The 12676-nt window shown below is 43.7% G+C and overlaps 1 protein-coding gene and 1 pseudogene across 3 annotated transcripts; both read right to left on the bottom strand.

Annotated features, from left to right (window-relative positions):
- Positions 1–4132: 4132 nt before the first annotated feature.
- Positions 4133–5335, bottom strand: LOC148118726 (splicing factor YJU2 pseudogene; annotated as a pseudogene).
- Positions 5336–7103: 1768 nt separating this feature from the next.
- Phospho2 (phosphatase, orphan 2) lies at positions 7104–12598 on the bottom strand. 3 transcript variants are annotated; one of them, XM_048425953.3, is made up of 4 exons: positions 12331–12598; positions 11867–11900; positions 9987–10141; positions 7104–7872 (listed from the first exon to the last, which is right to left on the bottom strand). In XM_048425953.3, the coding sequence occupies exon 4, from the start codon at positions 7844–7846 to the stop codon at positions 7121–7123; it is 726 nt and encodes a 241-aa protein (XP_048281910.2). In that variant the 5' UTR covers positions 7847–7872; positions 9987–10141; positions 11867–11900; positions 12331–12598; the 3' UTR covers positions 7104–7120. The 3 variants fall into 3 exon arrangements, with proteins under 3 accessions (XP_048281910.2, XP_048281911.2, XP_085537118.1); XM_048425954.3 differs by having other exon boundaries at positions 12464–12592; XM_085680992.2 differs by lacking the exon at positions 11867–11900.
- Positions 12599–12676: the final 78 nt, after the last annotated feature.

Here is a 12676-nt window from a genome sequence, read left to right as displayed (position 1 = left end):
TTGCCAAGAGAAGCACACAGACCCTGGGGCATATTGCGAGAGCAGTTATTCTTCACCTGATGCTTTATCAAGGAGACTACAGGTTCGTTTCCCAGCAGGGAAAGACCACGCCAAACAAAAACCAAAGAGACCCCTGCAAAGGGGAGTAGATCTGATACATTCCAGACCTGTGTGTAGCATTTTTAAAGAAAACAATGTCAGGAAACAGGCTACCCAGGATTCCAAGTCGTAATGAAATATGGGCCCAGCCAGAGATGAGACTAAAGGTTTCTCAGCAGATACAGAGGTTGGCATAGAGCCGACAACGAGTCCACATCATATTTCACCTTCCAAAGAGCTCCTGGCTTCTAAACATCATTATTTTGACTTCATTAAAACATTATTAAGTAAAGCCCTCCCATTAAAGGCTAGATATACTAATTGTGGTATCCTTATCAGCTTGAGTAGGTGGTAGGCAAAGGGAAATTTTTATATACTCTATTGACAGATCAGTCATTACTGATAAAAAATGGTAGGTATAATTTTATAAGGCTGATGAATACAGATATATAAATTGTACACTACTTCCAGCTCAAACTACCCAAGGAAAGTTCAAAGTGCATGCTTTGTACAGTCCGCAGAGATGTATCTATCTGGCTGTCCCCGGGAGCTGACACGTCTCAGCAAGTTCTCTGGAAGTTGTAGTGATATTTCATTTGCATTTTAATTAAATAAAGCTTGCCTGAAGGTCAGTGCAAAGTGGCCACACCAGTCAGCCACACAGGTCAGACAGTGGGTGCACACACCTTTAATCCCAGCAGCCACACCAGTTAGCCATAGAGGCAGGGCGATGATGATGATGCATGCCTTTAATCCCAGCACTAGAGAGGAATATAGGGCGGGATGAGACAGTCTTTCAGTCTGAAGATTTCATAGAAGTAAGAGCTCTCTAGTAGCTTGGCTGCTTTGCTTTTCTGACCTTCAGGTTGAACTCCAATGTCTGCCTCTGGGTTTTTATTATTCGTACTACAGGAATTCTTCCTATAAAATAAGGAAGTGAGCCAGGGGTGGCGCGCACTGCTTTAATCCTAGCATTCGGGAGGCAGAGGCAAGTGAATCTCTTGATCGGAGGTCAGCCTGGTCTACATAGTGAGTTGTAGGACAACCAAGTCTACACAGAGAAACCCTGTCTTGAGTAACCAAAATAAAATTAAAAAGTGAACATTATGGGGTTGAAAAGATGGCCGAGTACAATGTTCGTGGCACAAGCATCATGTCCTGAGTTCAGATTCTCAGCATGAAGAACCAGGCACAGCCAGGCACGGTGGCGCACACCTTTAATGCCAGCAGTGGGCAAAGGTGGGGGATGGCAAGAGGATCTCAGTGAGTTGAAGGCCACCTGATCTTCATAGCAAGTGCAAGAAGAGCAGGGCTCTGTAGAGAGATCCTGTCTCATAAAAACAAAACAAACAAAAATAAAACAACAGCACAAGGCCAGCACTGGAGAGGCAAAGATAGCCTAGCCAAATTGGGGAACTCTAGGTCCATGGACACCTGGTTTCAAAAATAGGGCGGAGAGCAATTACGGAAACACCTGACATCAGCCTTCAGTCTGCACACATAGGCAGTCAGGTGCACACATTCCTGCACACCTGCAATGACCCCCACAGACAAAAGACATTCTAATGACAAATTTTTTTGCAAGTCAGAAGGTGTGGTGTTTTGTCTTGGTTGTCAACTCTCCAAAGCCTAGAATCACATGGGAAGGGAGGTTTTTTACTTTTTAATCATGTTTGCTTTTGAATGTTTGAGATAGGGTCTCACTAGATCAGGTTGGCCTGGAACTCACAGAGATCTGTCTGTCTCAGCCTCCTGAGTGCTGGGATTAAAGGCGTGCGTCACTATGTCTAGTTCTGTGTAATTATTTTTATTTCAATGAATAACATGATGAAGCACTACTTAGTATTATACAGGACACATATGTACATCAGTCCTCTTCAGTCAAACTTAAAATTCTCTAAAGGGAGTTGGAAAGATGACTCAGCAGCACTGGCTGCTCTTCCAAAAGACTTGGGTTCAGTTCCCAAAACCTGCATGGTGGTTCACAATCATTCATCACTCCATTTCCAGGGAATATCATGCCCATTTCTGAACTCTCTGGGTACCAGCGTACACATAGTACACTTACATACATGTAGGCAAAAACACTCATACACAAAAGAACTAAAATAAACTTTTTTAAAAAATCCTCTGCAAGGCATTCATCTTCATGAGATATCCGACACTCAGACTCTGGTATTGTTTGGTAGGTATCCCGGAAGTATTTGGTAAATGACACCCAGAGCTGTACAATAAGGATATCTTCTGGATTTAAACATGCAAGAAACCGTCAATAGTTTTCTCGGGGAATATACTTACTCTTGTATTGAATTTGCTTGTAATCCCAACACTGAGGGCAGGAGAATCTTGAGTTCCAGGTCAGCCTGGAGGACAAACTAAGATCCTGCTTCAAAATTTTTAAACATGTATAGGGTTGGGGAGACGGCTCGGTAGATAAGCCATCTTACCTACTGCAGGCCTGAGTGCCTGAGTTCAAATCCCCAGCACCCACGTAAAGTTAGGCAAGGCTGCAGGCTCCTATCATGCCAACATAGGGCTGGGAAGGCAGGCACATCCCAACAGCTCATTGGCCGGCCAGCCTAGCTCAAACAGCAAGCTTTCAGTTCATTGAGGGACTGTCTCAAGGCGCCAAGGCAGACTATGGTGAAGCAGAAGACGCATACCGTGTTCTGAGTTCTGCATGGGTTCATGTGTGCCCCACATATTCATGGATGTGCACCACACATACACAACCCCCCAGTGTATGTTCATATTTAATTTAGGATAAAATGTTGTTTGAAACTGGTTGAGAAAAAAAGTGACTTTCATATTGTAACAAAACCCAGAATATGAGCCATCAAGATGCCTCAGCCATCAGAGGCCCTTGCCACCATTCCTGACGGCCTGGTAAAGCCCCAGGACTCACAGTGCCGAAGGGGACAACCAACTCACTCAAGCCATTCTCTGACCCCCTCCCCCCACACACTGTGACATGAACACACACTAATATATAAATAACTATAAATGTTTAAAAGTGCCAGAATATGACTGTAGAGTATTAGGAAAAGGTGAATGAAAGTCAGGTGACGAAAACCACCAGGTGGTAGCGGCAGCACGTGCCTTTAATCCCAGCTCTCAGGAGGCAGAGGCAGGTGGATCTCTGTGAGTTCGAGCAGCTTGGTCTACAGAGGGGGTTCCAGGACAACCAGGGCTACACAGAGAAACCCTGTCTAAATAAAAAAAAAAAAAAAAAGAAAGAAAAAAGAAAGAAAGGAAGGAAGAAAAAGTGAACAAGCAAGGTTTTCTTTCTGCATTGATTATAAAACCCTATGTAGCAACCAGTATTTAGCTTTATAAATATTTTTTGACAGCTGCTTACATATACAATTGAAAACCTGTCACTTAAAAGTAAAAGAGAAACTAACGGTTTTTTTCTAAGTAACATTTTCCATAAACAATGAGAGTCTCCAAGAATTTCTGTTAGGAAAACATGATTTGTTTCCATATGAACCACCATCACACAGACATCACACTGCATAACATAAACAAGAATAGATTTAGCTTTTGGCTCCGAATAAATTATCCCATAAACCCTCACAAAACACATCTGAAATTGCCCACAGTGGAGCTAGCACAGTCGTGAGGACAGATTAAATATGGGTAGGAGAGTTTGCTCGGCTCATCCCTCTGCAGCTGTATGTCCTCTCGTCTTAGTAGCTACACGAAGGACCCCTTCTCCCGTGCTCCGGAAGACAGTCTGTCTAGCCAGGGAAGTCACTCTCAACTCCAGACCTACTCACACCATTAACAGAAAATGCTGTACCCATCTAATGGCTCCCTGCAGGTAGCCTTCTGCTCTTAATAGATGTCTCCTGAAACACTGTATGAGATGTTAAAGGGAAATCTCTATCCCTGAGAGATGCTTTCAACAAGGAGATAAAAATTTACATACTGTAAAAATAATGAATACGTGGGTGGAACAGAAATAGTATTGGGAAAAGTACACCAGAGGTATAATTATAACTTGCAATACAAATGGCCTTAAAAGGCATAGTTAGTTTTTTGTTTTTTGTTTTTTTAATGGGTTAAGAGCGCAGACGGGGTGGGGTGGGGGAGCGTGCGTGGCAATTGGAGGTCTCACCGCGGCAGACACGGTCAAGAGGAACTTGCTGAGGGTGCCTTCCTTGAGCCCATCTCCTCTGGTTTCTTGGGTCTGTGATGTCGCTGTAGGGGCTCAGCTGTCACTGTCCTCGCTGTCCCCATATGCACCCAGCTGGCTCAGGGAGGAGGTCACGGGTGTCTGGGGTGCAAGGTTGGCTGTCTTCCTGCTCTCTGGGGCACCCACGGCAGGCATCTGGAGCTGCTCTGCGCCCCTGTTGGCTTCCGCCTTCACCTTCTTTGGCACCACCAATCCGGCCAGCTGTGTCCTGCTGCCCACTGCCTCTGCCTTCCTCTTGGCCTTCGGTGCCTTGTCCAGGATGGCTGTGGGGTTGGGTTTTGCTGCTGAGCATGGTCGGGAAGGCGGAGCTTCATCTTCGGAGTCGGAATCCTCCAGAAGTCTGCGGTGGCGGGCCTTCTCCAGCAAGGCCGCAGTCTCACATTCATCTTCCTCCTGCTGCTGCCGTCGCCACTGTTCCTGCGACAGGCGGTGCTGCAGCAGCATGGCCTCAAAGTCCACGTGTGCCTGCCGCTGGTTCAGGTCCTTCAGCTCCTGCAGGTTTTCCAGCACCTCCATCTCCAGCTTCGAGTCTTTCGTGCGGTTCTCTAGGACCTTCATGGGGTTGTTCAGCTCCTCATCCTCGCGCTCCTTCTGCACACGCTTTTCCTCCTCCTCCAGGAGCTTCTCGGCCTGGAAGTTGCGTGTGGCTCCATGCTCCATGGTGTAGTCCGTGTTCTCAGGGTCTGTCTTGAAGGTGATCTCGGCCAAGCAGCGCGTGCACTTGATATAGAAGCGGAAGATAGGCAGGCCCAGGTAGGCCTCGTTCTGGACAGTTTCCTTGCGTGCATTGAACTTCTTCCCCTTGTAGATGTATTCTCCACATGTCTTACACCTCATGTTGAAGGGGGCCATCAGTCGAACCACGTACTGCCGGTCCTTGGGTAGCTTGAGTTTCGGGATCTTTGACGGGTCGAAGTCAGGTGGGTAGTATTTGTTTAAAACTTTCCGTTCCGACATATTCGCTTCCGGTTCGTCGAGCAAGCGAAAGAGCAGTGTTCTTCGGTTCCCTCGGAATTTATTCCAACAGGCGCCACAGTTCTCTTGACGTCACTTCCTGGGCTGGCTTACTGATGTATTGATAGGCTTTAGCGTTCTCATTGGCTGTGGTATCTGACTGTTCAACTACTAATAGTACTTTCCACGAATAGTAAAACCTAGGCCTTTGGTGGGAGCTCGAATAGTTTTTACAGACGGTTCTCTTAATATTTATTTATTATATATACAGTGTTCTGCCTGCTTATATGCCAGTAGGCCAGAAGGCGCCACATCTCATTACAGATGGTTGTGAGCCATCATGTGGTTGTTGGGAATTGAACTCAGGACCTTAGGAAGAGCAGCCAGTGCTCTTAACCACTGAGCCACCTCTCCAGCTCCCGAAAGCCTTTTATTCTTTTTTTTTTTAATTTATTTATTTAGTATACAATATTCTGTCTATGTGTATGCCTGCAGGCCAGAAGAGGGCGCCAGACCCCATTACAGATGGTTGTGAGCCACCATGTGGTTGCTGGGAATTGAACTCGGGACCTTTGGAAGAGCAGGCAATGCTCTTAACCACTGAGCCATCTCTCCAGCCCCAAAGCCTTTTATTCTTATGTGAATAAAGTATCCAGCTTTTCTTGGCAGGGGTGGGGGATGGAGAGAAAATAAGCTGATATTATTTCTTGCATTTCAAGGACTCTTCAATGGCATCTTTAACACACGGCAACCAGTTTTTGTGGTTCCCTCTCCTGCTTTCAGAGACACCTAAAAATACTCCTAGATTGCCATCAATCTTAATTTGGTTGATCTTCATGCTCAGCACAAAGCTCCTCCACCGACTGGACACACATTGGCTCATCACAACTGGGTTCAAGCATGCACGAGCCTAAGGCCTTGGCAGCTCTGTGTAATTCCCACCTTGGATGAGTGTTACTGGAATGGGGGGTGAGGACGTGAGTCAAAAAATCTCAAGCTAATTCCAAAAGATTTTAATTATATTTTTTATTATAAGGGGCAAACTCACGGAACAGAAAAGTCTAACCTCAGATGTGTAATGCGGGGGGGGGGGGGGGGGGGTGTGAGCGAGCGAGCACCCTGGGCAGGCGGGGTGGGGGGGGTGTTCTCTGGGTACCTAAAAGGTCACGCCCTTAAAGGTTATTGGCTGAAGGAGGTTCCCCATCAAATGAGACCAGTCCTCTTGCAAGGCAGTGTTAGCACCCCCCACACCTCCAGCACCAATGCCTTCCTCAGCAGTGGGTTATGGATGAAGCTCAACCTTGAATACACACATCTCCATGACTTGCTCAGCAGAGGACGAGTGAATCAGGCTGTGTTCAACATTTCTAACTACTGGGTATATTTTTTAAATAAATGAGCAAAATAAGGCCACCTTTTCCAGGAATAAGTTAAAAAAAAAAATACGACTCATTAACCATCCTTAGTATAGACCACGAGTTACATCTACCTCAGTTATGTATTTTTTTTTCCACCTTTTCCTGGGCACACAGCCACCTGGAATGAATGCTGTATTTGGCAGTTAGGGAAGGCACTATCTAGTTTTTGGCTAATGGTATTTAAACAGAACTGTTTGGTATAAATGGAAACTATCCTTAAACAAAAGGTTACAACCCCACTGCCCTGGTTCTCACTGGCCAGAGTGTTTGCTGTGAGGAAATTGACTGGAGTCAAAAGCTGAGGTTGGTTAAGCAACAAAGTGTCCTTAAATATCACCAGAATTCCTTAAAAAGGAAAACCTCTCTCATTTCTACAGGTACTAATATTGGGGGTTTAGTTTTATGTTAGTGAGTCCAATCTTAACTAATACACATTTCAATGGTTGGCACATTACTCTTTTATTAGAAATTGTAAATGAGAAATTATTTCAACACCTGAAGACCAAACAACAACAGAAGATTCTATAGGTTCAAGATTTTGAGACATTCTGGCAAGAGTCCTATGGAGAGTGTACCCTTTCCGTGGCATGGCAACATCATTTTTCCTTAAAAAGGTAACCGGACAGACATCATTTCCACCATCTCCTATATAAACGATCCGTGCATATCTCACTCCCTTCTCTAACTGTTTCTCTATGAATTCTACCAAAACTGCATTTTTGCAAAGGTTCTTCGGACACCTATTGCAAGAATGAGCATGGTAATTTCTCACTGTGAGGCAACCACTGTTATCAAAAGCTGCTGGATTAGTAAACACGTTATCAAAGACATCATGAAAATCAGCAGCTTCTAAAACCCAATCTATGAAGACTGAGTTTGAATCTGAAATAATGATGCAATCAAATTTATCCTTATTCATCCTTAGAAAGCTGAAAAGCTCCACCATCCCCAAAGTGAAAGGCATGGATATCACTGTTCTTCTCATTTCATCTTCTTTCACCCCTTCATCTCCCAAATACTTAAAGACTCTGCCCATAAATTCTGTCCAGAACCCCTTCTGGTAAGAATCTTGCAGTGCCATGGGAAGCTTTTTGTCTGGAGCACATTGTACAATCCGGGTGTCACTATTGTCATCTATGATTGTATTGTCGAAGTCAAACACCAGCAAAACTTTCATGGTTCCAGTAACAGATTTGGGTTACCCTGCAAAAGAAGAAATATTATCCCTAACCATACTGTGTTTACATATCCATTATACTTATTTAGGATCAGAAGTAAACGTTAACCTGCTAAGAGCTAGGTGTGGTAGTACACGCTGTTATCTCAGCACTTAGGAGGCTAGGGAAGAAGGAGAAAGAGGTTGATGGCTGACCTAAAACTTTCTAAAAACATGGAGCTTCCTAAAAAAAAAAAAGAATAAACAAACTAGTTAACATGCTAAAACAAGGAGTATAAATCAGTGAGTAAGGACTTTATTTATTTATATTTTTGAGATGAGGTCTCATTATTGACACCTTTCTGGTTTGGAACTTGTTATGTAGGCAAGGCTGTTCTGGAACTCAGAATAATCCACTTGCTTCTGCCTCCCGAATGCTGGAGTTAAAGAAATGTGCCACCATACTCAACTGTTATACTCAGCAATAAAGAAAAATTTAGAATTTTTCTGCATATGATTATTTTTCTTATGTATTATGTATCACATTATATCTGGTACCCAAGGAGGTCAGGAGAGATCACTGGATCCCCTAGAACTAGGGTTACTGGCAGTGAGCTGCCATGTGGTTCTGGGAATTGAACCTGGGTCCTCTGGAAGACCAGTAAGTACTCTTAAAAAATAAGCATCTCCCCAGGGGATTAAGAATTTTTTTTCAGACTATCATTTATTTTTCCTAAGATAAGTGCCACACTTACTTTATTAGCTTATAATAGTTGTAATAATCTTCATATCAAGTAACAGGCCATAATATGTTATGAATATTCTATATACTAACAAAAATTCTGAACAAGTTTAAGTTCATGTAACTTTATAAAGTAGAAAATAATTTTTAAATGGTTTTCAGATTGAACTCAATGTCAGAGTATGACTAAATGATTGGTTAATGCCACACCTGAAATTCTAAAACAGTTATCTGAGACATGGAAGTCAACTCAATTCTCCAAAATTAGGATGACTTCTGTTAAAGGTTTTGATACACTTATTTGCATTTTCTCTAAATCATTTAGTTTTGAGGTACCAAATGTTAACTTGAGTAAACACACCACATATGACAGGACAGATGTCTTTGTTTTCATTGGAATGGAAATGATTAACTTATAAATCTCCAAAAGAAATGGAAATGCTAAGTTTCATAATAACAGTTATTATGAGTGAAAATTATCACACTAAAAAAATAGCAATCATAGAGAATTCCAAGAAAAAGATAAAATTGGTACATGGAAACAAACAAAAAGGAGACCATGTATTTCTGAACGATCAGTCAGGCGTCTCATCTGATCTCAGCACCTACTACACAGAATGGTCACTCTCATCTTAAAGATATAGAAAGCAATTACTGAAGAGGCGGAATTGTGGTCTCAGGTCAGCTTGGTTCCAGTTTTAGGTTTTTGAGTACAGTATTCTAGGTCTGGTTGGTGGCAATGCCTTTAGTCTTGGCAGGCAGAGGCAGGAGTGTCTTTGTAAGTTCGAGGCTAGCCTGGTTCACATAGTCAGTTTCAGGACCCCAAAAACACAAAACCAAACACAATTAATTAAATGCAACAGTTTAATGCCTAAGAAATAAGATATTGAAACTATTTATTAATTTATTTCATTGAGACAGGGTCTCACCAAGTAGCCTTGACTTGCCGAGAACTCTCCATGTAGAAGTGTGGCTTGGAACTAACAGCGATTCACTTGCCTCTTAGGTACTGGGAAATGTGCCACCACATCTATTCATCGCTTTAAAATAAACACCAAGTAGGTAATTTGTGTTTGTTTTGTGTATCCCTGGCTGTCTTGGTAGAGCAGGTTGGCCTTGAACTCCGCCTGCCTCTGCCTCTGGAGTGCTGGGCACCACCCCTGCCTCTGCCTCTGGAGTGCCGGGCACCACCCCTGCCTCTGCCTCTGGAGTGCCGGGCACCACCCCTGCCTCTGCCTCTGGAGTGCCGGGCACCACCCCTGCCTCTGCCTCTGGAGTGCCGGGCACCACCCCTGCTTCTGCCTCTGGAAAGAGCACAAGAGTAAATAAACGCACATTCAAGGCTGATCTAAGAGCATTTTTTTTCTCAATTTTAGGATTTCCCATCTTTTTAATATATTTTTTATTAAAATGACTTACCTACGATGGCACTTTCAGTCCAATTAATCTTATTTCAGCACAGAGCTTAGGTCATTAAAATCTTTAATTTGACAGCTGTCTTTGCACATTACTCCATTTCTGTATGCAGAGAAATTGCTCTGATGTACAGTGAAGGAATGGAGACTTCTTAACTCCTAAAATTAATAAAGTATTTTAAAAGCTTAAATTTTACACTTCCTAATTGACTCCCTTTTCCTCATATCAAAAAAACATGTACTGGCAATGAAAGAAACAAAATTTGATCATACACATAAATTTGAAATAAATACAAAAAAGAGACTATCATAAGGAAATATTTGATCTAGTTAATAAAATCACAAGTGTTAAGTCAATTGAATTTCATCATTTCAGGTTTTCTTGTCAAAAGGGAAACACATACTTTATTATCAATAAATATAGAGATACTAGTAACATACTGAAAATAAAAATCTACAAAAATTAGGGAAGTGCACAGACTGACTTTTAACAATGTGAATTTAGTGGAAACTCTTTTATTAATATCTGAAACACAGACCAGGCATAGTTGCTCATACCAGTAATCCCAGTGTTCAGGAGCTGGAGCAGGTATTAGGTTGCATGCTGGAGCCCAGTTTAAGTGACAATGTGAAGAGGCCAGAGAGATGACGCAGGTAGTGAAACACTTGCTGACAAGCCTGACAAGCCATGTGTGACCCCTGCAATCCACTCTTGAAGGAGACAAACCCACAGTGGGCAGAGAGGATTCCTAACGGTTGTCCTGACCACAGTACTGCTGTGCTCACTTGGCACATGCACATAAAGTTTTGTTGAAAAAAAAAAAAACAAAGCTGGGCAGTGTGATGCACACCTTTAATCCCGCACTCAGGAGGCAGAGACAGGCGAATCTCTGTGAGTACAAGGCCAGCCTGGTCTACAAAACAAGTTCTGGGACAGCCAGGGTTGTTACAGAGAAACCCTGTTTCAAAAAAACCAAAACAAAACCAAATCAACCAACCACCCTACTCTCAGGACTGGACATATCACTGGTTAGAGTGTATACTGCTCTGGCAGAGCACCCAAGTTCAGCTCTCAGGACCCATGTCTGGGTGCACACACCCTCACACATACACACGTACAAACACACACATAATTAACTATAATAAACATAGCTTATGTGAGAACGGCAGGATCTTAACAAGTGGTTTGATGGTTAGTTTTTCTTGTGATCTTGTTTTAAAAATGTCTACATATCAATTTAAATTCTGCTTCCAATTAGGATACAATTGCTACCTTCTTCAATTTACAACAAAACTCAGGGCAATGAGGCGGAAACCAAGTAACCAACTCTAGATCAGCTTGTATGTAAAGACTGTAGGCTGGAGGAGCAAAAGGAGTTTAAAGTCAAATATCAGACCTTTTCAAATTATAAAATTACTGGCACTTTATGAAGTCCAGCAATTGCAGCTAATTTAGTTAAAGTACTGAGGGTTTTCATCAACAGACATGGTCTATACTGCTTCTGTCTTCTAATGTAATATACTCCATGCCCCACTGCTTCAAGGATGCCCGGACAGGGAACAACATTAAAAGGCATGCATGTTGTCACTCATCCTGTCCTATAACGCAACACACATCACATTCACGTGACCTCTTGCCAACTCTGCATCACCCTATGGGGACAGGGCTCAGAAAAATTAAGGCACAATTTGCTGATGATGCAGCTACCGCTGTAATTCATTGATCCCTCACTAGGCGTCGCGGGTCTCATGCACAACTTTGCAAGCTGTTGCTTGCCTGTGTTACAGTAAAAGCCCCGACCATTGGAAATCTCGTCACGCTTTAAGCTATGCTTCCAAATCACTCGTATGCACACAAAGTTCTATTAATCCTTCCGTACTTACCAGCATTATTACAGTGGAATATCTGACAGAAAACCTGAAGCGAGACAGCACAACTGTGTGTTAGAACTTTCATTATTGAAAATCTTACTTGTTTTCATTGTGAGGGACAGCAAATGTTGCTTAACTGATAGTCCAACTACTTAGTAATAAACTCATTTGTACATCGGTGGGTCAGAAAAGCCTCTTTAGAGATTCATTGCCAGCCTACTTGATCTTATTTTGGTGTCATGAGGGACTGGTTCCCAGGCACACTAATTATAATTTACCAAGCAGTTTAATATATATTAAAGGTCTTAACATGAATGTCCTGGGGACAACATTCACGCTTTAATAGTCCTACGTAATAGCAATAGAGAGGGTCTCATCTAGTCCTGGTCAGGCCGCACAAACCAAATAATGTAAAAACAGTTTTCATGTCCCTTAATCCCCGGGGGTTCTGTGGTCAAGCGGGTTCTGTCCTTCACCTCAGCCCGCCAGGAGCAGTGCGGAAGCTCGCACCGAACCTTGGCCTCGACTCGCACACCGGCCCGCTCCCCACCAGCGCAGCGGGTGCGGAAGGGGACACCGGCCTGGCGGAACCGAAGGCTCCTCACTGACCCAGGCCCGGGTCGCAGCCGGCAGCCAACATCCGTTCCAGCATCGGCCGGTTGGTCCTCGAGCCTGACGGAAACGCGGGACCGCGAGCGCCGATGCAGTCCCGCCGCTCTGCACAGCGCAGGCGCCGCGCTTGATCCGCCGCTCTGCAACGCGCAGGCGCACTTCCCACGCTTGGATTCTCCCGGCCGCGGACTGGGCGCCTTCCTGGTTCCG

The sequence above is a fragment of the Myodes glareolus genome, chromosome 21 (genome assembly GCF_982192425.1).
Source record: "Myodes glareolus chromosome 21, mMyoGla1.1, whole genome shotgun sequence".
NCBI lineage: Eukaryota > Metazoa > Chordata > Mammalia > Rodentia > Cricetidae > Myodes > Myodes glareolus.
This window is presented reverse-complemented; position numbering and strand designations above follow the sequence as displayed.

Bases quoted from the DNA above. Each gene is read 5' to 3' on its own strand.
- Phospho2 (XM_048425953.3), bottom strand. From the start codon at position 7,846: ATGAAAGTTTTGCTGGTGTTTGACTTCGACAATACAATCATAGATGAC.